The sequence below is a fragment of the Dermacentor silvarum genome, chromosome 11 (assembly GCF_013339745.2).
Source record: "Dermacentor silvarum isolate Dsil-2018 chromosome 11, BIME_Dsil_1.4, whole genome shotgun sequence".
In the NCBI taxonomy this organism is placed as follows: domain Eukaryota; kingdom Metazoa; phylum Arthropoda; class Arachnida; order Ixodida; family Ixodidae; genus Dermacentor; species Dermacentor silvarum.
Genome location: NC_051164.1, coordinates 73694751 through 73721513, shown reverse-complemented (window position 1 = coordinate 73721513; position 26763 = coordinate 73694751). Strand labels below are relative to the sequence as shown.

The 26763-nt window shown below is 46.3% G+C and overlaps 2 protein-coding genes across 2 annotated transcripts in view; both read right to left on the bottom strand.

Moving 5' to 3' along the window:
• Nucleotides 1-1735: 1735 nt before the first annotated feature.
• On the bottom strand, nucleotides 1736-6808 carry LOC119432677 (uncharacterized). The gene is made up of 3 exons (XM_037699832.2): nucleotides 6553-6808; nucleotides 5298-5563; nucleotides 1736-2790 (listed from the first exon to the last, which is right to left on the bottom strand). The coding sequence occupies exons 1-3, from the start codon at nucleotides 6679-6681 to the stop codon at nucleotides 1773-1775; spliced, it is 1413 nt and encodes a 470-aa protein (XP_037555760.1). The 5' UTR covers nucleotides 6682-6808; the 3' UTR covers nucleotides 1736-1772.
• Nucleotides 6809-26330: 19522 nt separating this feature from the next.
• LOC119432909 (uncharacterized) overlaps nucleotides 26331-26763 on the bottom strand; it is a 35586-nt gene continuing 35153 nt past the window's right edge. Inside the window, exon 11 of the mRNA XM_037700061.2 lies at nucleotides 26331-26554. Within this exon, the coding sequence (XP_037555989.1) occupies nucleotides 26528-26554 (27 nt within the window). The 3' untranslated portion in view covers nucleotides 26331-26527. The remainder of the gene's footprint in view (nucleotides 26555-26763) is intronic.

Sequence of the window (26763 nt, the reverse complement as noted above, 5' to 3'; positions counted from 1 at the left end):
GCGATGCACCATTGCCACACACCGTGTCATTGCTTGTCCGGCTGATCCGAGTAGGTTTGATGGGACATACAGGGTGTTTCACTTAACTTGGGCCAAGCTTTAAAAATATGCAAATGCTACGTAGCTGGACAGAACCAAGGTAATGTTGTTTGCCGTCGCCTGGAGATTCTGAGATTATTTCTTGCATTCTGCCTAATTTGATAATTAGTCCTAATTAATCACTTCCCAATGTTATAATTAGTTGAAAAGTGTCAATGAGAAAATTGTAGAGCAACACGAAAAACTGATACAGCTTTCTGTTGCTCAATACGTGCTACATAAAAGTTTTTCCGAGCGTGAAGGAAGCCCGCGAATACACGTGAAAATTCACGCGGTAGTGTCATAGTGACACGTACTACCAGGTGCGCGCATCGTTGGCTTAGGTGCTGTTTAAATTCCGTGAGAGTGTCCATCGATAGCGGCGGGCATTGACGCCGCTATCACTTGCAATGCAATGCAATGCAGCTCTTGGAGTGCGTGGAAAGGCGTGCTCGTAAAGTTCCCCTGTTACAATACGCCCCCTCACATGTGTTGTTTTGCACGTAGACGTTTGTCTGAATTAGGCGACGCGGGTAGTTTTATTGTTTCTTAACCTGTGGAGTCAAAAGTAGTGAGTTGCGACCGTCAGATACTTGTTTACTTTAGTTGTTTTCGTGCGACAGCACTAGCCGACGGCCTTAACGTCCGTCGAAAAGAGTCACGAAAGACGCTTTTCGTAGCGTAGAGTCGCCACGAAAAGCGTCAATACAAGGCGCACGAACGCTGTCGGTGATGAAACTGACGCTAGGGGTGACCTGTTTGAGGCTGTCTGCCAGCGCAGTGAGAGTCTGCTTTATCTCGCTGAATTCTGCGGAAAACGCTCCCGATTCGCATGTTTGATTTACTATACTGCCCTGCGTTTGGAGGACGTGGACCTTTAAAGGGGCCCTGGCAACGAATTTGCTTCAAACCTGAGACCATACGGATATCGGTGCAATATCTTTTCACGAATTACGAACAAATGTTAGTGACCAACTGCGTTGAATTCCTTTCTTTGTTTCATGTTTGCAAAATGACGTCGCTAGCAAGTAGACCCATGGAAAGAATAAAAAGAAAAAAAAAAACCTTTTTGAGATTTCTGGTTAAGCCACTTCAATTCGTGGCCGTAGTAATCTGCAGCTTCGCTTTTTTTTTTCCCCTCTACGACGATCAAAGGCTGAGGACCAATAAAAGCACACGTGCCTTGGAGAACCAGCAGGTTCACGGTATGGGCAACTATCTATATTAAGTCTTAGCCTGGAGCAAATTAAACGAGTTCTGAGGTTTTACGTGCTCAAAACCACTATCTGATTATGAGGCACGCCGTAGTGGAGGGCTACGGGTTAGCTGTGACCACCGGGGGGGGGGGGGGGGGGGGTACTTACCGTGCCTCCAATGCACGGGACACGGGCGTTTTTGCATTACGCCCCCATCGAAATGCGGCCGCCGCGGCCGGGATTTGCTCCCGCAACCTTGTGCTTAGCAACGCAACACCATAGCCGCTAAGCCACCGCGACGGGTGATACCGTGGAGCAGATCTATGGGGGCCCTGGCAACGCCTTCTTTCAAACCAGAAGAACACACTGGAGTGTTCGAATAACGAACGAACGTAAGTGACCATGAACTTCGTTCATTTTCTTTGAAGTAACAGACGCAAACGGACGTTCACATAAAAGAAAGAAAAACAGTTACAGAGAATTTTTCTTGATGCATGATCAAAGCCACGCAGAAGCCTCTCGGACTTTGGAAGTGTTTCTCTGGCCACTACTAGGTTTGGTGGCTACGAATGGACGCAAGACGGCTATGGACGGCGGGAGAAAGTTCGCATTTTTGTCCACGACCGTCGAGCCGTCCAGCAAGCCGTCGTCCACGCGAAAGAGTACAGCCTCCCGCATTGTCCCGTTGACACAGCGCCGATAAAGTGTCGTCGGCGAACGGTGGTGCGGGGTCGGCTCGCTAGCAGATCCTTCACAAGAAGAGCCCTCGCCAGCTGATAAGAGCTCGTTGTCATCGCGTCGTTCCACAAACACCGTCCAGGAGTTTCCGCATTTCCGCAGTAGGCGCTGGTCCCGCAAGCAGCACTTGGCCCAAGAACCCAGGGGCTCGACCACCAGCCTCTCGTCGGCGCCCAGAAACGCCACGCACTTGGACGTCGCCGAAGAGCGCAGCGCACAGTCGCGGAGCATGAGCGACTTAGCCGTCGCGTCCGAGACTCCGACGAGCATCTCGGGGTCGTACCAGGACACGAACTCTCCCCTAAGTGAAGGCGCTTTGAACTCGGTGCTCGTTGTTCTGGTGGCGACGCCGTAAACAGTGACCTGCCGCGCGCCTCGGGACCGGTACCACTCGGCCAACTCGGTCACGTGTTCGGAGCTCGCGCCGTTGACGCGCAGGCAGATGGCCACAGAATCCATGTCACGGAAAGGCTCGACGAACGACGTGTTGACGGCGATCCACACGGCGGATTGGGGGTCTTGGCTCGTCTGGATCGACAAGGCGACCGGTACACGGTCGTCAGGTTGACCCGTGGCTAACTCGAGAACCACGTCGTGTATCACAGAGGCGCTGGGTTCTGCTTGTTCCGATGAGTGGGACAGCCGTCTGCACACGACAGGTTCGGTAGGAAAGGAGTTCGGGTAGTCCCGGTAGACAACACGGGCTTGCACAAGGCAGGTGTCCAGGAATTCCGTAGTCGCAAGCGCAATGATTCGTATCGTGGGCTTCGACAAGGACCTGCATGAGATGCAAGGGAAGTAAAAAAATGTCACAGTTTCGCCCTAAGGGCGAAGCAATGAATGCGATAGCAACACAGCAATGTCATACGAAGTAAGGTGAGCGGCTTTGGTAGCAATATGAATTGTAGTAAACATGAGCTGATTAAGTAAGCAGGTGTGCTGCGGCGTAAGTAGACCGACATGAAGAGAGACTCGATGACCACGAGAAGGCGCGTGTGAAACGGTGGTGTTGATGAGAAGCGCTTCCCGTGGGCAGCGCGTGCGAAGGGACACACCTGTAGCGCTGCACTGCCGATCCGGGCAGCATTGCATGTGTAGCGTGCGTTGGAAAATGGGGCCCGACTATTACTAACTGAATGAACAAGCGTGGTGTGAGCGCGCACAAACAAACATGAATAGATCACACTGAATGACTGCAGACAACGACCGTCAAAACTCTGGCAGCAAGCGGATACGCCGCAGCGGCGAAGGTACGTGCGGTCTATGGCTTCAACGGAAACAGCGGCGAATGCACGGCGCAAAGAGGTCAGAGCCGTGTGGAGATAAGAGACGGTGCGAGCGAGCGACGAGCGCGGTTGTTGGCAGAGTGGAAGTGCCCCCCCCCCGCTCCCTCCGGCGCTGGCTTCCCGCTTCCTTGCTTGCGCGTGGGAGATTGAGTGCGTTCGCTCTCCGTGATAGCGCGCGTCCCCGCACGCTTCCGCTCGGGCACACGGCACGCGGCGAAGATTTTATCTATAGGGAACCTCACGGCGACGACGACGGCGACGCCGACGGCAGAAATCCGGTTGAAGTGTCCATATAATTGCTATCGCAATAAAAATAATAATGAGGCACTTGTACCGAGCCAACGAAAAATTTTAACACCATAGGAGCATCCTGAAACCTGTCCTAAACTTTCTATCAAGTGCTGGCAGTCGCAATGAAGGCAGGAAGTTACCCGGAAGAATATTGTCGACTTTCTTGTCACTCTTTTAGTGGTCTCGTACAATTTATGTGGCTGTTCATGATTTTTCCCGTATCAAACCATGGGTGTCATGTGCACTGCACGCCCAGCTTCGAGTACACTGTCCAGTAGCACACCATACTGCATAATGGGGCGCGTATATTGTAAGCGTATATTTTCAGAGAAGTATACACCTAAGGCGCTATAGTAGCTTGTGTGCTTTTTAAGACCTTGTCAAGTGAAAATCGAAGTAGCTACTCACTTAAGCAGTCATAGAATTAGGCAGAATACACGCGCGAACGCTGTAGCGCAGATCGAATGGCTGTAGAAGGTTTCTTGTTCTATTTTGCTTAGAGACATTGCAGAAAGGACAGGACCCTCTATGCAGCGTTAGGCGTGAAAGGGCAACCACGTGGAAAGAAATTCCCTCGTGTTTTTGTCATAGCGTGACTTGCAGTCGGCACGTACCAGCCTGCCGTTGCCTTGGGTTTTATAGAGAAAACGGGGGAGATATAAATGAATCTGGCAGGGGCAGCTAGTAAGAGACGGCTGGAAGGTTGGCGGCGCAAAGAAACGGAAAACGTTTAATGAAGGAAACTTTATATTTATAGTAACGTAACAGTGTTTAAAAGTTTTACGTATTTAGATGCACCATCAATATGGAAAGAATGAATTTGATGGCACGTGTCACTAACCCCGTTTGTCATAAGCCGTTTCATTACCCGCACGGATATACCTCCGGAAGTGTGTCCCTTGCGGATGTCTCGGGTGTTCGTGATAACAACGCCGAATAGAACTGACATATTAGTATTTAACTGAGCTGTTCAAACCTCGTCTTAGAATTGACAATATGTGGCGGGAAGACGCCGGAAATACGGTTTATCCGGTCGCCGCTTTGGGCCTTAACATGTGGAGTGCAAGTTTCTGTCCCCAGATACTCTAAAATAATCTACGAACGAGTGCAAGGAAAACCGAAAGCGGGGCGCTTCATTTTGTTCATTGCGTATGGCGAGGGTCTCAATTCTGGAAGCTTTGATGGCTTCAGGTTGCGTATATACGAGAGTTTATTGGCCAACTGCTTTTATATAGTACATGTGCCACGTACCATTTGCGGTTAGTGTAGCCAACGCCGCTCATAACCATGAGCGGCGTTGGCTAACACTTCGTGCGTCGGATCTTGTACATTTAGGTATATGCCCAAGAATCTGAATGGGACATCAGCCGTTGCCGTGGCTCTATTGGCAGAGCTTCGCACGCGCATATCGGAGGGTGTGGGATTCGGCTCCCACAGGTGATGTTTTTTTTTTTTTTCGTCCACTTTCAATTCTCTTTTGCTCATTATTTCTACATTTCAATTAAAACAACAAGTAACTTCCCGCTATGCAATGATGCTCTTCTTGGCGTCGTCTGTTGGCTTCAGATGGTTCTAAAATAGCTTAACGCTATGAGGCAACGCTCAGCGATTAACGTTCCAGAGGAGACGCAAAGTTGGCAACGTTAGAAAAAAAAAAACTTTTTGCACACGAAATGGGGTGAGTGTGCGCGCATGCGCATTTCCGCACCCGAGCTCGTGGCGGTAGTGGGCCGAGAACAGGCGCAGACCCCGTTGCGGAGTTTGCCACCGGTGTCCGCGCTCCACCCACCGAGCGTGCGGAGCCACTTCCCTGCCGGCACGGTCGTTGTAGGCGTTGGTGGATTCCACGGGTTTACCGAAGCCGAAGAGCTGGTTCACGTCCTCGAAGCCTCTTATTCGGTAGAGCAAGCAGCCCAGCATGAACGGCACCAAGACAATGACCGTCGTTAGCAGGAACAGCAAACTCCGACGCATCTGCGTGGATTTGTTTGAGAACGTCGTGGCGTCAAATTGGCCAGATATATAGCGTTGCTGGCCTCCTGCTTCACCTCAACCTCTCAGTAACACCAAGGGAGGAGAATCAGACCGACTATCTTTCACGCACCAAAGCTTTCTAGTTCCAGAAGTTTAACGAGCGCAACCTGCGCAGCAAGAACTATAAGAAGCGTTCATTTTCATATAGAGGCTTCACTTTTTTTTTTTTTTTTTGCCGAACCAAAGCTGTCTGTCGATTTTGCCGAGAAAGCATGGGCGGGCATCGGGATCGACGTCGGCCTAAGTTCTTAGCCTTTACGTGTAGATGTCGGGCCAATCTGGCATGTGGACATTAGCGCCCACACTGAACTGCAAACCGAAATTTTATGATTTCGAAGTGAAGTACAGCCGAACTTAGCTTGACGAAAAGGTTTCCTTCTGAAAAGTGGCAGGCCGATGATCGGCAGGCGGCCAGTGACGTTTGGGGAAGGCTTCACATCGATATACCTTGACTTAGCAGTGGTGTTCTTATAGTCAATGATAGGGTACGAGGTGCACGGCGTGGTGTACAGGCAAGTCGAGGTGGCCACTTGAGAAGCAATAACGCAATGCCACTCAACACCCAAAAGTCAGGTTTTAATGAAAAAAAAAAATGTCGGAAACAATGCACATGGCCTAATTAGACAGCTAAGCTCGCAGACTGCGAAGGTGCCCCTGATGTACATGGACTGGACTTACAAGTTCTGGCATGAGCCTATATATCGGGTAAATACCAGGTTCAGCAGCTCATTGCGATATTGAAAGTGCGACGTTTGAATTAGTTACGGGCAATTTCGAGCCACTGGAGCGCAGACTCGGTGTCCAGTGGCCCAAAAACCAATGTGCACACCCCCATAGGTGCGGATAAGCAACTAATAATCAACCGGTGGCATTGTGCGGTCTATGCTTCTTTTTCTTTTTTAAGCCTTGCGGAATCAAGTCCTACTCACCCTGTGGTGCCTGAGTATGAGGTGCCGGTCCACCCATAGCGTGTCGTCGTAGACGTACACCTTCTCCCAGTGGCAACGGTGGACCCGGTACTGTCGGTCCCTGGCGTAAACTGGGCCCTGGTACATCATTCCAAAAGAATGCACGGCAGCCTCCTCTGGTGCTTCTTCTTCCTCTCTTGTTGTAGATGTATATCCTTGGGATATACTGGCACGTACCCACTCCGGGGGATTGGCCAAGAACCGGGTAGGTCGAAATAAAATGTCCAATAGAGTAAAATTTTATACTGGCTAAGTTAGAATCGGAAAATATAGATTAAAGCCTGCGTGATTTTGTAATTATGAAAATTTTACCATAGCCATAAAAATAAAGCAATTCTCTCTTGTTCGGACGTACGTTCGCTGCAGCTTTTTTTTTTTTTTTTCAATGCGGGATATTCTTCAAAAAAAAAAAGGGGGGGGGGGGGGCCTAGGGGTGTGCGAATAGTGAGTTTTGAGACCGAATCGAATAGCGCCTGAAGCGAATGGAATATCGAATACTTTTCGAATAGTTTTCGAACAATGAATAGCCGTTGTCACAATTAATATAAACCGATGTCCACATACCCGTATTCTAAAGGTTAGCAATTTTCTGTCACTACATAGTACATTAGGGAAGTGTTGTTTATCAAAATCACAACTGGATCATTAGGAGCAAGCAAATTGTTTCTTACCATGCACATGGATCTTCAGATAGTGCGAATGATCTCTGTGCAGCCTGCAAAGTATGGCTACCTAAATGAGGTAGGTTGGGGGCCTGCTCCTCTACGAAAGTTCTCGCTTTTGACCCAGTTTTATGTTCCGTACTTACCATATTTTTTCGCCAGTTTTATGTTCATTTTGGCCCAGTTGACGTTTTCAAATGTTCGAAAAGTATTCGAAAAATATTCGCATTTGCGAATAGTGACTATTCGATTCGAAAACCAAATCGAATAGGACACTATTCTATTTGTTATTCAAAAGTTTCGAATATTCACACACACCCCTTAAAAATATGCAAATGGGCATTTAACGAGACCGGATAACAGGTGGTCTGTTAAATTTGCAGCAGAGGTTTTCCATGTTTTACAAATTATCTGAAGAACCTTGTTATAGATCCTGCAGCAAATATTAAACAAAAAATAAAGAAATTTACCTGCTTATGCGAGTATGGGGTTTCAAAAACAAAAAAAAAAAAATGAATGGCCCTTTCTATTCGGCTTTTTGATCTTTGGGTGAGATATCCTATAGTCGAGCGTGAACTGCTTGTCAGGGAATACTTGAAATCCATTGGAAGCGGGCGGCATATCTCACATGCATTGAGTATGCACTAGAGGTCGCACTTGGAGCAAACGGGAGTTCCCATCACCTACTTGGACCATGGACTAGCGCCTCCTGTGCGTCGCACTATGCGGAGGCGCTTCCAACCTTTTTGAGAGGCACTGGTGTTAATGTAAAGGTTTGGCTTAATTCTGTTTGTTATGGGCAGTTGTAATGCATGTCTTCAAGGTGTCCTTGCATAATTATTTTATTTCTCATGTGATGGTCAGTGCTACGCGTGCTGCCAAGATGCAGCTTCCTAAGTTCTCACTAAAGAGCCCCCGCCTCTCTGATCAGCGCCTTGGCAAGATTTTGCGACTGCAGAATAGTGAGTTAATATAATTCTAACAATTCCTAGAGTGAAACATTTTTTTTTGTTCAAATGGGCACACAAATTCAGTGAGTGGAAAGTAAAAATTGGTATGCCAGAACGGTGTTAATACACATCATTACAATGGTACAAGTTTTTGTAACGATCTTGGTTTACCGTGATTTCCGCCATTTTACTGCCTCGCATATAGCACAGCGCCACTTTTAACGCCATTTCGTCAGGTGCTCTCTGCGATTCACGCTGGAAACTGCCTGGTATAGCGCACATATTTGAAGGAATGGTGCGTTACAAAACATTATACCGTAGACAGTGGCCAAATTGCGAGACTTCACAATCCTAATGGCAACGCTCGTTGTCAATCTACCTTGCCTCCACTTGCTCAGCTGTTGTCATGTGGCAGTGCACGTTAAAGAACCCCAGGTGGTCAAAATTAATCCGGAGCCTGGACTCCACTACGGCGTGTCTCATAATCAGGACTGGTTTTGGCACGTAAAACCCCAGAAAGAGGAATGTTGTCATGTGGCTTTTATGCCTGTTAACAAAAAAACTAATAAGCAAGGAATGCGTGACGCTCGCTAAACATCGGGACAATGTATCCGCCTTCTCGCACAACTATCTAATGTGGTGGTATCGCTATACACCGCGCACAATGAGCATAGTAATCCGGTCGTCGTGCTTTTCAATCCTACGAGCCTGCGTGGCCAGTTTTGAATATCTCGCCTGCGGCGCTCTTTTACCCTTGGAAGACCCATTTACAAATTATATTGCACATTACCTTCCACGCTTTTCAAAATTACCTTGGAAGCGATTATGTAAAATAGTCATTCCATATACAAGGTCAGCTGCATAGCATACCCTGTACGGAAGTGTGGTTCAATGACATTCTTGCCGTAATTGGGGACTGCGGTTTAATTTTGACCACCCGGAGTTCTTTAACGGTTACCCAATGCACGATACGCGGCCGTTCTTGCATTATGCCCCCATCGAAATACGATCGTCGCGGCCAGGATTCGATCCCGCGCCCTCGGCCATAGAACGCAACGGCAAAGCCACATACTCCATCATGGCAGCGATTAGTGTTACATAGTTGTCTCTCTGTTTCGCCAAAGTAGTTTTTTTTTTCTTAAGAAACACGGAGAATGTTAATTTGCACGCGTACGTGGAAATTCAATTACGCGGAGAAGACGTTGGCATCTAACCTCGGAATTTAAAAAAAAGAAAGAGAAAAGAACAAGGTTAATAAACTTCATAACCTATCTGCCAGCAGCAAGGGCCAACCTGAAAACCAATTACATCCTTGGTATGGAATGCCGTTGCGACAGCGTTAAGTTTTGCCATATTGTCGAATTCACCATCTTGATAGCTGATTGGACCAGAGGGCTACCAACGTTCTCTTGAGTAGCGCGAGATGCCGTCATGTTACCAAATTTGGCAACATGGTGGAATTCGACAATTTCCTGGATAGCCCCCCTTGTTCTCGGGTTTCGGGAGGTTATATTGCGGCGCGCTTCATGAATACCGGCTGATATTCGACGCACCATTGCAAGCCATATGGAAGGCAAGGCTTCACGAATCTGCGTTTCGCAGCGCGATTCAGGCGCACCGCCAAGCTTTAAGAACATTACGAACGCGTCGACGGATTTGTTACTGTTGCGGGCGATAGATAAGAGCGATAGCGCGAATGTATGCCGCACCGAAGAAAAGACAGGCGATGATACCACAGATACGCAGGATAATCTGCTCGGTCGGCTAGGCAACCGCCGAGCATGCGCACTGGCCACCGAGAACTGCCAGAACGTTGTCGAGACGTGCGTGCGGATGCCACGGCTGCAACTGCGGTAAGCGAAATTGAAGTTTTTGCTCTAAAGAGAGGGGGAAATAATGCTTTGTGTGAGTAGCTAGTCGAATGGTTACAATTTCTTTAAGCATAGATACGGTAGAACAACGAATGCGCTTGAATTTCACTGAGAAATCCCGAATATCGACCTTTATGCATGAAACAGCGAGAAAAACAAAATGTACTGTAAATTGACGAAATGTCAGTCAGAATAATTAATCGTTGGTCTAGTTGGCCTTCCGTTACTGACGAGGAAAATTGGCGAATTGGTTGTGAAAGCAGACGAGGATGCCGCACTAAGCATGAGATATCCTTCGTTGTGTTTTCCAGAGGTGCTGGCTTATGCCATTCCCATGCTCACCCGCAAAAGTGTATATCGGTCCAAACTGAACGTTGCGTGAACGACCGCTTATAGAAAGCATGCGCAGAAATTAAGCAAGAAAGTGGACAAGGGCGCACGTGTGGTGGCCCACGTTAGTGCGCGTGGTTGTGAGGCTCGTTATACTCGGAGACTATACCATTCTGGGCAGGAGCGGCGACGCTTCTTATAGAGTTGCATTGGAAGCTTTTTTTCACCAAAAAGAACACATATCGGTGTATAAGTGAGCTGTCAGCCGCACTTCTTAACTCAAGAGTTTGACTTCTTGCGAAACCGTCTTTGACTTGCACGTGTTCTTGCGACGTGTCTCTATTTTTATTGTGCGCGTGCGTGACAAGGTGATATATGCTTGAAACCCTTCCCGCTATTAAAGAGTTGTGAGTAGCGCTTGTCTTTCCTTTCCATGCGCGTTGTTTGTTTACGGTCGCGCTCCACCGCCATTTTCGCTTGAGAAACGTCTACCGACTGGCGAGGAGCGCATGTTGGCGCCGTTGCTCTTCCGTGTTTTGGTTTGCGAACGCCTTGAACTAAGTTTCGCGGGAAGTGCGACGTCGCTTCACGGCATTTCCCATCACCGTGACCTGCTGCGCCTTCGGATGCCAAAACAGTTTCAGCAAAGGCAAGAAGCTTAATCGTTTTGTAGGCCAACAGGCGTGAATTCGCGGGCACGCGAGGCTGCGTGAGAAAGCGTGATTATGAAACTTTTAAGATTCAGCAGAATTGTTTTGACAACATTTGATGCTCGAGCGTGAAAACTCGTCTTAGGAAAGCAACTGTCTGCCTTTTGTGGTTACTTACTATAGCCTTCTTTAGAGCGAATAGTTTTGTATGCCTCTTTTGTTCGTGTTCGTCGTTGGCGGTCGCCCGGTGGATTTGCGATATAAAGGCACTGATGAAAAGCGCGCTTGCCCTCCCGAAACCAAGTTACGGGGTGCGTTCGTCGCCGAACGACAGCATCATAGGTCTTTGAGGCGTACTTACGTGCTTAAAGTGTGTGAAGGTAAGATGCGGCGGTGGAGCACTCGCAAAGAAAACGAGCGGTCACCCGCTCGTTCACTGGCTTCTTTAGTCGTCGTTCGTTTAGTCGTTCGCACGCTCGTTTGTTTAGTCGTTTACTTGCTTGTTCGTTCAACGTTTAGTTCGTACGGCCACTGTCTCTGAGACGCACTTGCTGTAGGGCACTAAGGCTAGTGCGTTCGTGCCATCTACCAGCCTTTGAACGTCATAGCTGATACGCGCCGCGAATTCACATAGGAAGGATGGCGCGCAATATTTAGGTTACTGAGGGCTTGCTGGAGACCAGGATGGTGGCATTCGATCGTAAACGTGTGGTTTACAACCATTCGCAACAAGCTCCTGCGACACGCGCTTCACAAATGTTGCGTAAGGAGCGCAAATGCTACCCCACTGCTGTCAAGCTACCCGCCACCTAATTTTGTAAAGGTTTATATATATATATATATAAACCTTTACAAAATTAGGTGGCGGGTAGCTTGACAGCAGTGGGGTAGCATTGGCGCTTCTTATCAAGGCGCGAGCCAGCACGACCAAGGCCGCGATTTTGTAGCGATGACTTATATCTTATTCCATACTAGTCTTGTCATCCACCGCTCACGGCCGGCTGATCCCGTTGATAACGCGAGCGGACCGTCGCTCTGACCTCTGACAAAGCGCGATAAGCGCGAAAAGGCATTATTACCGGAAAGCCATCGCTACGAAATCCCGGCCCAACATAAATGTTATGCTGGCATGGGCCGCCTGAAACGGTGTACGTTCGCTGGCATTCAAGCCAGTGTAAAGCGAGCTTTCTGTGCGTTACAATGAGCTGGCGTTTCATCTCACGTCATTGGTAACTAATCCCACGACGACCACCGAGACAATGCACAAACCTTGTAGCGAAGGTTACACGAATGTTAGCGATGTTCTATAAAACACCATTAAATTTCATCGAAAGGAGCAAACGGGTCGGAAATATAAGAGCCCGCTTGGCTTGAAGCGGGCATGCTGAGCACCTTTCAAAAACAGAGCGATGAATTGGGCTCATTGGTGCACCTTCATTGTCCTTGCTCTTGTTGTGACCCGGTTTTGTGGTTCGTGGGTCGGACTCGTACGTCACTCACAGGGCCGCTTGCCTACGCCGCCGGGGCCCCTAAGGCATAGTTGCTGCCCTGCGCTGTACCGGGCCGTCGTACTACGCTGGCTAAGCGGAATCACGCCGTCGACCGTATCTGTCACCGAGAGGTGCCTGTTGGTGAGGAGATGAGGTCGGTAGGTTGAAGGAAACTGTAGAAACGGGTGTATTTTACGGATTTACACAACTGGCTTCAGATATGGGCGCACACTCCATGTCGGAGCGCATTACATGCCTGATCACTACATGTTTGAGCACACACGCCAGCACACGCCTCGCTGCACCAAACATGTCCACTTTTGAAAGAGTCTCGTCCCTATAGTTCCCTACACAAGGGAATTCGATGACATTGTTGTGGCCAATCAGAGGGATCGCACTGCTCACAGAACTCCGCCCATGGTCGTCGCACCACCTTGCTGGACTCCGCCTCTGAAGTCCGACCTTCGAAGCAAGGACGAACAATCTGGAAACAGGGGTTCACGCTCCTTCCACGAAAGTCGTTGACGCTGGTTCCTTGCTCTCCGTGATGAGCATCTTGTCAGGGTCATGAGTATGGCCTTCGCGGTCGTTACCGCTTCCACGAGGGCGACGGTTGTTGTCGCCTCGAAATGAGCTTCTTTGTTTGTCGCGTCACAGTCGGTGTCGGGCCCCGTCGCCGTCTAGGCGGGTGCTGATGAACGGGCTGCCTCGTGAAAAGCCCCAAGGAATGCGCATTGCTGTTTTGGGATGCAGCACTCTATGTACAGAACACGTTAACGGGCACAAACTGACACGAAGCTCAAGCCACCAAATAGTTTTTTATCCATTCAAACGGCATATTTACCTGAACATAACGATACATAATTCTACTGCGTGATAGAGTGAGGAATCAAACCAACAGGTCCTCTCAGTTCGCCTCCTAGTTTACACTTTTGCTCCCTATATTTTCGTTACTACCATCTGCGTATTCGTGCAACAAGTTCGTATGTATACTTTTCGTGTCAGTAAGCATGACTGATGGTGAGCTGACACACCCGTATTTTTCTAGCTGTGCACGCCATTGGACCAGACTGCAAGGACGCTCGTGCAGGATTCTTCGAGCGGTAACCTGGAGGAAGATGTAAGTATCTTCAGGCAACGTATCGTCGCCGTGTGTGAGACAACGCTGGAACCACGGCAAGGAAAACACTATGACCAGGTATTTTTACGACTTGCACTATTTACGTAGCGTGAACTCTGGTATAATGATAATGAAATTTTGTATTCATTGCGTCTCGGCGCAATTGTGCTACGGAATGCGACAGACGCGGCGATCATATCAAAGATATCGTTAGCGTTGACACGGTAAAAAAAAGAAGAGATTCTGGCCTAAAGGTTAGAGCTTCTAGAGGCTATGTTCAAGGTGCTGTATTCAAGATGGACCGAGGTTCTATCCTACCATCGTGCACTTAATCAAAGTTTCATAAAGTATGTGCTACTCAAGTCACTACCTTTGATTAAACTTCCTCCGGAATTAGCCCAGCTCTGATTATACCCTCTCCGGTATCGGCTCAGTTTACTCGGCCAGACAGCCATCCACGCAAAGTGATATACAGAACCGAGAAACCTTCACTTTAAATTGCGACCAAGCAGTCTGTTTGCATCTGCTGTGCAGAAACCAACAAATTGCAGTTTCGTCCCTTGCATAATGCGAAACAGTGACGCGATAGCTGGTGCAATGGCATGCGCAGGAAGTCTTGCGCGATTTCGCGAGGTATCGGCTGGAGTAAACATTCGCCGATGTACGCGAGCAACCTACTTTTGAGAGGAAGACAAAGTCCGTGTGAGTCGTCTGTGTTAGAAAGATTGATAAGCTAGAATTTAGATTTGACTTGTTATCTAACTCTTCCTATTCATTGCCAATCATCCCCAGTGGGTATGAGTCATGCATACAGGCAAGCCAAGCAACTTCGTTAGGATAGGATAAGAGGAGGTAGAAAAATTCAAGGGGAACTTAGTTATCCCGACGTGGATGAACGCGAAAGCATTGCGGCCAAGTCCGCAGAAGCGCGGCAACGTCCGGTGGCGCCACTGGTGGCGTAACGTGACTCGAGCGGCCACGCCAGCAAGAGCGCCGCAGCGTGACCAACGGTGTTCGTCACACGGTGCGCATAACTCAAGGTCGTGGGTTCGAGTGCTTTAATTAACACCGAAGGTCGCTGGCTCGCGTGCGTTAATTAACGCTACCTTAATTAACTCTGCCTTCATTAGCTTCGCATTAACACCAAAGGTCGAGGGTACGACTCCCACCAGAGGTCGTGGTTGCGACTCCCACCAAAGGTCGTGGTTGCGAGTGCCTTAACTTCAAAGTCACGTTAACAGCTTAAGGCCACCAGAGGGGACAAAAGAGAGAACAGAGCGCTGACGTTGACGATAGCACGCGGTTGAAGCAGTAGACATTGAAAAGGGCCCGTCAACGTCATCTCAGTTGCCACCTGCCGAGCGCGCACGCTTTCGTTCTGTGTCCGCAAAAAAGTTCACCGCTCTGTTCTCTCTTCTGTCCCCTCTGATGGCCTTGCGCTGTTAACCTGACTTTGAAGCATGTTTCACCAACAAGCCCAATCTTACACCCTTCTTAATGCCTTAACTAACTCTAACTTAATTAACTTCGTCTTAATTAACATCAAAGGTCGTGGTTTCGACTCCCACCAATGGCCGTGGGTTCGTAGCCTTTTCGGACCATGCACACTAAACATTTTACACCCCTAATGGCGTTAAGCAGGGTGTTTTTCGTATTTACACCCACGTGTACACTCTTTAACACCCATATTGCTCAAAACACCCTATCATAAGGGTGTATACCATACATAAGGTGTGAAGTTACTCAAAGAAGGGTGTTAAATTGACAACTGAAGGGTGCTGAACACAAGGATGCATGCAAAATCTGGGCACAAGAACGCGTATACGTCGGCGCATTGAGCAATATGTGGTGCGGAAGAGCACAACTGTCACTCCTTTGGCAGACGCGCATGAGTGATGTGAATGCTTGCGCCTCACCGTCGCACGACCAATATGTGAGCGCCCTTATCGAGCCACGATCTCGCTGAAACCATACACGCTGCTGATCCTCGCATGGCCGCCTCATTCGGACGCAGTGGGTAATGTGATCGCACCTGTAGAAGAGCGCCGATCGGCTCGCTCACGGTCACTATTTGTGCGCTGCACCCACAGTGATGCGGCCCAGACAGCGTCCAAAAAAGAAAGGCTCGGCACGAAACGTATTCGCAACTCCCAGCTCACTGCTAACGCCACAACGAAGGGGCAGCAAGCAGGCGGCCACGCGAGCAAGCAAACCTGTCGTTCGTCTGTGTTCGGCGCAGCGCGATTTACGCGGTTGCGCCCTGCCGAATGAAAAGCGACTGGAAGTGACGCGACAATGCTATACCGTTGCCTAGACAACGCGGTGCGCGGCAGGGTGTAAGGCGGAAACTGCTTCATCACCTCGTTCGCTGCTCTATGGCGCTTGCTTCGCAAGGTGCATTGTCTCTATTTTGCCTTTGTTCGCGCTTCGCGCTCTGCGAAATAGTTTTAAACGTGAGATTGGTTTTGTGCTCGGCCTTATCTGAGATGTGGCCCGTGTGTCGTGTATTAACCGTGCCCAACCTCAACGCAAAGCCTTGTTACACGCCGGAAGATGGATCCACGGAGGCTGATACGAACTGTTGCAACGTGCCCGGTGTCGGCGGTCGGTAGTTCTGTCAGCAAGGAATGTTTCAGGCAAGTGCCCGTTTATTCGTGGCTTTGTTTATTTTATTACGTTTTATTGTTGGCTGTAGAAGTATCTCGCTATGATTCCATAGCATAATTACTAGTGTAAGCGCAAAAGCAGTTGTGCTCGATCGTATAGTCCGGCAAGATGGCTATACCTCGACTGTGCGCCTGCATAGGCGCTTGAACTTGCAGAAATATGGTGCTCTTGCGAGTTCAGCGTGGCTTGTAACACGGTCGTTCGCACTTGAGTGAAATCTGGTCGACCATTTTTTTTGTATCGCGCACTAAAAGAAGTGACGACTGCCTTCGCATTTCGAAAGTACTGGTGCGATGTTGGCCCTCCCTGGCGCGGTCGCGTACTGCTGCTGCTGCTTGCCGGACACCTTCAGCGCGTTTTGGACTAGTGTCCTGTGTGTTTGTGTGCGCGCGCACTTGCGTGTGCGTGCCTGCTTGTTTTGCGAGCGCTTTGTATGCGTGTGCGCGCGGCGTGCATACGTTTTTTGTAAGCGCATTGCGTGTCTGCGTAAACGCGCGTGTTTGTGTGCGGCTCGCGCGTCGTGTGCGCGTGCGTGAGGGTTTTTTTTTGAGCGCTTTGTGTGCGGCCGCGCGCGTCTGTATGCGGGTCTGCGTGTGCGTGCACGTGTTTGCGTGTGTGGGGGTCTGCGTGCATGTATGTGTGTGCTTGTTGGTGGGTGTGCGCGCTTGTGTGTCTGCAGTGCTGGTGAGTGCGTATACGCGTGAGTGCGCTTTGTGTGTGCGCGTGTGTATTGCATACGGTCGGTAGTTTTACACGCAATAAACCTCATCCATATTGGTGCAGCGGCTGTCCTGGCCATGAAAACCAAGTTTGGTTTCGAGTCACCCTGGAAGACTGCAATAAGAGGCGCCGTTTCTCAGGAGGACCAGTGGGAAAGCGTCAGGTGTAAGTTACCGCCTTTTCCCGTCCTCTATCCTGATGGAACCACTTCCTTGATTGTTATTATGAAACGAAGTTTTACCAATAGCGTAAATAAATGAATCGGAAATCCGCTAATGTGTTTTACGATTACACTAATTTCGATTGCAAAACTTTGTGTTTCCCATTATCCCACAATTTCGTTGAAGTAGACAACTGCTTATGGAGGCGGCGGTGGGCGAAATGCAAAAACGCCCGTGTCCCATGCATTGGGGGGCACTGTTGAAAAAAAGCCTATGGTAGTCAAAGTTAATCCGGAGTCTCCCACAACCGCGTACCTCATAATCAAGTTGTTGTTTTGGCACGTAAAACCCCGCAATTCAAGTAGACAACTGCTTAAATCGTGAATAGCTGGTTATTTGTGATGTCCCCCGTATATACCAATTGGTTTCAGGAGCTTTTAACAATTTCAAAATAATATGAAGCATGAAGTGCTACGCTTTAGGTCTCTCTGGGTGGTTTGCCTGCCCTTCGAGAATCGTCCACTATAGCCATATTACAATTCGGAAAAAGTTTAATTTACAGCGCATGCCCTGGCTCTTGACAATGGGAATGATCTGGAGGTTTATAAACAACTGAGAAGGTTTCATTTAGTCACATAAAGGTTTATATGCTTTAGCAGTAGGAGTGTCAAAGTGTAAAATAAAAGTATGTGTGTGAAGTTGCGAAGTGTTGGAAGTGAGTCATGTGGTAAAGGTATATATATATATATATATATATATAGAGAGAGAGAGAGAAAGAGAGAGAGAGAGAGACTTAGTTCCTCGAAAAGACAGGACATTTGTCAAGTGACCTACTGAAGAACCCATTGCAATGTGGTGAACGTGGTTTATATAATGGATTTGAGACCCGCAAGACTTGCAAGGTTTGCTAACGTATTTTTCTCGCATTTACCCCTAAATCGCTCGGAATTTTCTAACTCGCTATAGTGCTGTTTGGCCAATATTGGCAAGTAAGCACAATAATCAAATTTGATTCACTACAGTTATAGTCAGAATAGTAGTGCAAGTCACTAGTGAGAACGAATACAGATTTGCAATGTGGCACTACGATTTATCATGTCATTGAACTTATCTTAAGAAATCTTGCAACTACTTTCATAGCTGGTAATAAACTTAGGGATCACTATAAGAAATATTAAACTATGCAAATCACGCTGGCACAGCACTGGCAACAGTGTTAGAGCAGGCAAGCATACAGGTGTGTGGAGATTTCAATGCAAAGAACTTCACTACAACGTCTGCGGTATGAGGCTTGTTTTTTTTTTTTTTCAGTAAGCTGCTCCAAGTCCATACTATAGTTTTTCTCTTGCAAACCAAAAATTAGCCTTATTGCCAGTTCTGATAGCATTTCTCGTTATCTCTCGTTCTGATAGCATTTGTTTATCTGGAACTGAAAAATACATTTCTCGCAGGTCATTCAGGTGACAGCAGCAGTCTCACAATGCCCAGCCTTTGCCCTCTCCATCAGAAAGCCATCAGGGGCAAACCACTTATGTTTGCCTTCAGACAAGTAGTTGATGTCATGTTCAACGCTGTTGTGAAGACAACATTGTAAGTAGACATAGGCATGTAACCTAACATAATGAGCCATTTTCAATTTAATACTATGAGGCTGCTTTGGTGGCCTTAGGTTGATATGTGCAGTTGTGTGCTGTTTTTAGATATTGCCGATGGTACAGCGCACATTGCGGGTATTTTTTTATTTGTACAATACTGAGAGCCTTGCACAGGTTCAAGCTGGGTGTGTACATAAGCAATTGACTGCTTTTGAATGTGGTATGACTGCTGATCCTAAGTATACACTTGCAATTTATGTTGGCCTTTCATAATGAGGATTTTCTTTTGCGCAAGGATATTCACAGACTGGCGCATAGCAGCATCATATTCTCTATTGTGCATTCAGTGCTAATTTCACATCACCCTCCACCTACCAATTTATTTGTGGGAAAGGAATATTTGTTCACCCTCTGCAGTGAACTTATTTATTCATTGGATCAAACTTCTCTATCTTTAATTCTCATATAATTCTGGCAGCCTTAAAATTTGAGGCGTTCTTATTGGTTTGAATACAGTATCAAAATCGAAATGCGCCTGATTGCAATCTAGACTGCAAGGGAATTCAAGAAACTGCAAGAAACCACCTCTTGTGGTAGTCAAATAACTATTTTCAGCAAAACATGTGTGCGTTTCTTTTACTGAGCTGTTCATGAAAATTGCAAACACATTTGATTTAACACAATTTTGTTGCAAATAGCAGGCACGTCATTGTCGCTGAGCATAAGCTTTCGTCTTTTGCATCGTGTTAGTCTGTCTCCTGCTTGTGGGACAAGTCTTGAAAAACGAGCGTTTCATAACTTTGAACGTACACAAAGTATTGGTTGGAGCTAGACAGTTTTCATAGATCTTGAACTTATTGAACGTAGCCATTACAGCACAACAGAAAAAAAAGAAAAAGTTGCAGAGTACTTTTCACTTAGATGCAATGCTTTTGGACATTCTCCAGGTATAAAATGTACATTTAAGAGAGAGCAACCTTGAATCAGAGTGGTTGAGGCAGGGAGCCGATTTGCAGCCATTGTGTCTCATGCATGTAGTGACAACACAGGTTGAGAAATGGTTGTGACATTGCGGTCCAGTAAATAGGTAAGCACTTATATAAAATCCCCCAGAGTGAGGGGGAAACATGTAAGATATGTTGTGGGGTAAAGATGGTGGTTTTAGGAGAGAGCATGAAATTTCAGGCTCTAGTTGAGCAGCTACAATATGAAGGACCGCGTAAATAGTGGGAGGCCAACATAAACTGAGTAGAAAGGACGTCACTATTTAGAGTATGAAGTAGAAATTGGAAGCATGAGGAAAGATTGTTAGTTTAAAGAAGGGAACAGTATTTGTCAGCGTATTGCCAAGCTAACACATTGGAACAACGGAGGTGCTCTGAGAAAAATTGGTGGCAGAACGTGCTAAATTTTCCAGGGAAATGTGCCGAAACACTGATCCTTACTCAATCAGTAAGGAAATACACAATAATAAATAAACAAATGTAAGTATACAGAAACGGCGTTATAGACGGCAGTGGAGAGTTGGAGATTGTTGGGCTGGATATAAGTATTGCAGGGCAGGTGAGAATGCAGGTGGGAGTTTCTTCATTTTCATCTGTAGTGCACTCTTTCTGTACAGTAGTGCTCTTCGTCTCCTTGTGTAAAACGTTGCGTTAAAAACCATTTTCTCATGCCTTGAGCATAGCAGTCTTATTGTGTCTTGTCCCATGAAGTCTTCTGTTGCAGTGCTTCTGAAGTGTAATGCAAAAGCTATATTGCTGATTCATGTCAGTTTTATAGTGAGGGCACATCCATGCTCCTGGAGAAAGACCCATTGTTGAGAGACGTCGGTAGTGTCTTTACATTTTATGCTCATAATTTTTCATGGGGAAAAGGCTACTGTAAATTATTTTTGCTGCTATATATGCCATTTTGTATTCACAATGACTTAGTGGTCTAGTGATCGCGGTAATTGCGATTTCTAAATTTGAAAACTAGAAATTTCCCCTACCTTTCATTCATGTCCACTTACTTAAGCTGTGTTTTGTGTTCGGTCACAGTAATTAGAATTGTTGTTTTCAGAAGCTTGTTGCCTGTCGAAGTTCTCCGCAATGTTCAGGATCATAATGAATTGTACAGAGTGAACTCTCATGTTTTGTTTTTATTTTGCTAATGCAGGAAGCAAGATTCCAGCATAGCCATGTGCTGCAAACTCATACAATGGAGTTCATGTTCTTCGTGGTTAACCGTGAACCGTATTCTCGCTTTTATGAAAGCTTAAGGTGATTTGCTGCATAAATTACATGTTGACAGCTCAAAAGTATACACATTCTTTCTAATTTTGAAACACGAATACCCTGTAAATATATTTCTACTGTTTGATACAATCATTTCTTGCTGGATAATATTAAGCATGATGTTGAACTTTACTTATTGATGACTGGCTATTGCATGCCTGCCTGTTTTTTAAAAATTGTGATCTCACACATTTGAAGCTTCATTCAGTAACCAGAGTATTGTATGGCTGATTTAATAAATATTATTTGCTCATTTATGTACTCAGATGCTACAAGTCCTAATCTTGCATTACCGCACCGAGTAGAAATAATTAAAAAATAGCAATGTATTTTAATTCACTTCATACACCTGTTGTAGCCAGCAGAGTACATTAATGAACAGTGGTTTGTTTTTATAGGGTCCCCATTCATACTGCTCTTTGCACCTAAACAGTAGTAAATGTGGAATATTTCGGCTTTTGTTTTGCAGTAGAAAACAAGTGCATCTTCAAGCGACAGATTTTGTAACAGACCATGCAGTGCCTTCACATTACAAAAATATAAAGAAACCACAATTGTTATTGAAAAATCTGCTACACACCACTTTTAGCTCAGAGAACTCTCCCTATTCACATAAGAAAAAATGATTTAGATGCGAAAAAAATTCAAAAATTCATAACAATGATCTCTCAAACCTTAATTAAAGCAAGTTCATGTGTGAAAAAGATTGTTTCAGTCTATCAAAAATATTGGCCAGTCAAGTTTTACATCGTATTTCCAAATTAACTTTTCAGAATGCTTTGCCATGACATTGGTGTACAAAATAACAGGCGTGTTTCTTGCAATGTGCTTGCTCTACATTTCATGTACTTCCCTAATTGACCTTTGCCATATACCATTTTTTTCAAGGCCATCGAAACTTGAATTTGTACTTGCAATTTAATGCTAAAAATGTATTCCTTTAAGTGGCACAATACACTTCAAGTCAAGCTCGAGCTCTTTCAGTGTTACCATATATTTTCGCCTTATATAAGGACAGATTTGATCTGTTCCTGTAGTTGAAAAACATACCTTTGTAGGAAATATAAATTTTGTACTTACAAATGTGTGGTGATTATTGCATACATATAGGGTATTGTTATTTATGTATATCGTGTACTCTGTATTCTAGCATGGAATAAATATATTGATATTTCCTTGGAAATGCAGTATCGTATGTCTTGCCTGTCTGTATTACATATTATATGGATCTAGAAATCGTAATAACCATTGCCTATAGATATACATGCTCAGAAGTATAGAATTTACTAAGTTGCATTTGTCCAGTGAAGACAGGTTTGACCCTGAATTACAAATATTTATTGTGATCCACACGTATAATGTTGTGTATGCCTATCGAAGTTTCAAGTACGGCTATGAGATGCCGTGTTTGGTAGCGGAACTTGAACACAGACGAGAGTTACGCATGGATCGCTCTAAATAGCCGTAATTCAAGGCGTCTACAGTCGATCCAGCCTTCCATGCAATGTAGAAATAAAAGGGTGTACACTCTTCCAACACCCATGAATATGGGTTTTAATGTGGACTAGCACCCTTACACTCGAAGTTTAATTTTGCTGAGGAGGAGGAGGAAAAACATTTATTAAGAGAAAAAAAAACAAGCAGTCGTCTTCCTGCTTGTGTTGGGAGGTGCCCTCAGTCCAGGGCTCCTGCGGCTCTTGCTGTCTCCCGGGCCCACCGCACCAGTTGTTGCTGGTCACGAGGGTCCGAGCTAGTCAGCACGGCCTCCCACTGCTCGGGTGTGGGGTTGGGTATATGCGGGGCTACCTGTATATTGGGGCATGCCCATGTGGTGTGATATAAGGAAGCGTAGTCGTCACAAAGGGGGCATTTGTACGAGTACAGTTGCTGAACGCCCTTCCTCTAGGGTGCTATAATAGCACCCCTACTCAGGGTGTAGGTAACAGCACCCTTAGGGTGTCCGTCTGGCGAGAAACTGGTTTAAACCCTTAAGGGTGTTAAAATGTTTAGACGCCAACACCGGATCTTTCTCCTCATGAGCCATATAAAGCTTTCGCATTAAAAATTCGTGCATGTCCACTCACTCGCCTCAGAGGATCGCCACTTCTACAAACAAATACAACTCGGACTTTTCGCAAAAAGAGATAGCTTGCGCTCATATGGTAATGTTTACTCCAGCCGACGCCGCCTGGGATATTGCAAGACTTCCTGCGTATAATATTGCACCATACATGGCATCACTGCTTCGCATTATGGGCGAAACTGCCATTTGTTTCTTCGTAAACTTCTCTCAAAGCATTTTGCAATTCCTGCGACGGTTGCCCGAGGACACTAGTTAACATCGGCAGTCATGAAAAGGATTACGAGCGTGCGCCCATAATAGCTATCGCTGTTGGGTAAAAGAGGTCATACTGTGCTTTATGAACTAAAGTGCAAGACCGTTGAAAAAAAAAATGTACGCATCGCCTTTGATTCGCACAATCCATAAGCGACGGATTTCCAACTTTCCCTACAGTGATCTTCATTTTAAATTCGATGTTCACATGTATCTTGCTGTCCCTATAGTCTCTGCTTGAGCGAAATGGTGAACACACTCCATCTGGCAGTGATAATCGAAGTAGCGATAAACGAGCAGATGAGCTGACAGCGTGTCACTCATCCATTCAGCTGCCGCCCAAAGGCTGGATGTCCGCAATAGGTGCCTTAGTTTGTAAGCATACAGTGATACTAAATTTGTCGACATGTATATATAGTTCACTGGTCACTGTTGAGTCTATACTGTATGAAAGGTGTTCACCCTTGTGGGTTTATCGTGTCTACAAACTATAATCGTCATCTGTTAATGACGCCTGTCTTGCAATACGTTTCGGAGTGACCTCGTGCCTTGCATGTCTTTCGATCAACGCTGCACGCCCAGTGCTTTCATGTCCCGCAAGATCGAGATGCGCGTATAAGCTCGACATGGAATTCTTGACAGGAAAGTAGAATGCGCGGAGTTTTAAAGAAAGTAAATGCAAGCAAGAACGGGTGACAATTATTGTTTGAGGCCAACTTAAGCCCCTAAGGGTGAAAGCTTTTCAGAGGGTAGACTGAGGTGACATTGTCAAAGAAATATATTAGGAACTCGCAAGGCACAGGCTGAGCTCGGCTCACTTAAAGCAGGAGTGACTGGATATCTCTGGGAAAGGTTTTCGTCCTGTGGTGGGAGCTAACTAGGCTGGTGATTATTATTACGATGAAGCACAAACTAACTCGGAGACTTCAAATAAAGCTATAGCATGGAAACCTTCTTGAGGCAATGCAGGAAACTGCAGCATAAAAAGTCGCGCTGAAAAATTAACAAGCAGGTACAAGTATAGTTGATGCAGATTGGGGCTTGCTGATGCGGTGACACACGGGACGCTTATAATCAATCGCAAGAAGCCAATTTAATTGACTACGGGAGGCAGTCAACGACATTCATCTTGGTTATTAACAGTCGTCATAAAACGGATGGTCGCTGGAGGCAGCGTTTCGACAAGAAGGCTTTTTTTTCTTTTTTTGTACCAGGCCGTTGGGAAGTAACTGAAACCTTGGTTCCAGTCATGAGACATCTCTGGTTTGACCATTGTTGATCACTTTAATACCTAATTTGCATGCGATAGTCTGTCTTGTTTAAATTGATTGAAAGCGTGAGTATACAGAGCGAGCAACAGCTATAAGAAACAGCTATGTTCTCGGTAACATATCACAGAATCATGTCTTTTTATAGCTGTCACGGCTGCCACCCGTTCGCCGTCGGCGCGAAGTTGATCGACGGGGTATATAAGCCGGTTGGTCGTTCCGTACTCAAGCGAACACAGTGAAAGAGTCAGAGTTGGGAGTAAACAAAAAACAACAAGATATATATCGACTGACAACGATACACAAGTTACGAAAATAAAAAAAAATATACAAGAAATCTAACACACTTGAACTTAACATAGCTCGATGACGACAAAGCAATATGACGAGCAATTAACAGTGGATATAAAAATGAAACTGGGCACGGATCAAATATACTAGAATACACTTAACAGTAGTTCACTAAAACAAAGTTAAAAAGAAAACTACGATGTCATACGCGTGACCGGGCAGCAGCAGCAAGTCCATAAACCGTGAAGTCGGTGTGCAAAGCTTTCCCGAAGAATGGCGGCGAGCCGATCTTGTTGAGCTGGATGCGATTGCTGGGCTGGGTTTCCCGGGAGTCTAGATCTGACGACTTCCTTCAAGCAGGTTGAGCTAACTTGAGGCGAAATACCGTGAGCCTCGTTGCAGACGTTGGTTTGTCGTCTCGTACGTCAATGAGTTCTCGGAGTTCCGACGTGGCTAGGTGGCCCAGGCGATATTGGACGGCACTAGCCCCCCGATTGCTTCTCAGCATATTACAGGTTCAGCTTCTAGACTCATTAGCAGGGCCTAAAACCTTTGCTTAAATAGCCGCTCCTTTCTCTAGTTTCTTAGGTGGGGGAGTGGCAGGTATGCATGACAGTTGACTTAATTATCTCGATCATGACTCCTCCTGAAAGTCTCGGCCGCGCCCCTTTTAATCAGGGGCGAGGGAACGGATGATTCCCCCTTGCTGTCAGAGGTCGCTCCCGCACACTGCACCACACAGATAGAAGCACACACTTGGGTCCGTTGACAAGGACAGAAGCAACAGCGGCCGCCGGCCATACGGCGCCCGTTAATCGGCGTGTCACTGTCTCGAAACTATGCCCTACCATGAGGCCACGTCGTCTTTGGCGCCCGTTAATCGGCGTGTCTCTATCTCGAAACTATGCTGTACCGTGAGACCACGAGGTTTTTGGCGCCTGTTAATCGGCGTGTCGATGACTCGAAACTATGCCGCATCGGGACAATAGCACATTTTCATACCATTCTTTGTACGCTCTGCTCAAAGCAGAAAAAAAATAAGCGCGATGTAACTTTTAAAATGCTTGATGAAACTCTTATACTTAAGAGATTGTTTCGCAACAACGCAAACTTCTTTTGAAATAGAAGTCCCAGTAGCGTGACGCAAGCAGGCCATGTGATCTTTCCTTGCCCTTTTTGGTTTCCATGCTAGCCTGGAGTATTACGTAGTCGTGGCGCTTGCTGCGCTAGTACAAGTCATATTTACTTTTATAGTCTTCATACGTATACACTATACCATTTGTGTGCGCCTAGAGTATTTTACTACCCACGGTATTCAACAAACACCAAAAAGACGGCTATGTACCACTTGCATACTCTTGACACAGGCTTATTCTCTTTTATTTTTGTCAAGTTGGTAAAACAGGTCATCAAAAAAAAAAAAGAATGAAAAAAAAAAGAATACTGCAGTGGAAGAAAAGACACTTGCAGAAGCAACAGAGGCAGCGTAGACGCAAATCATGATATGCAACGGCAATGCTTATTATCATTCGAATTCCTCGGTGAAGTTAGGCGCACACGCCGTCTAAGCACACCTGAAACAAAGAAAGCAAAGACGGTGCGCGTTACAAACAGGCCAAAACAAATGAGATTTTGGTTTAATGAAAGCAATAACTGTGCGTTTATTTTCTGCATATGTGCCCTTTCTTTTTGGAAGTTATATAGCCGCCATTTCTGCGCAGCATAGGTGGTGTTCCACTTGGGGACTATAGAGGGTGTTCGTTTTTAAGTTTTACAGAATTTT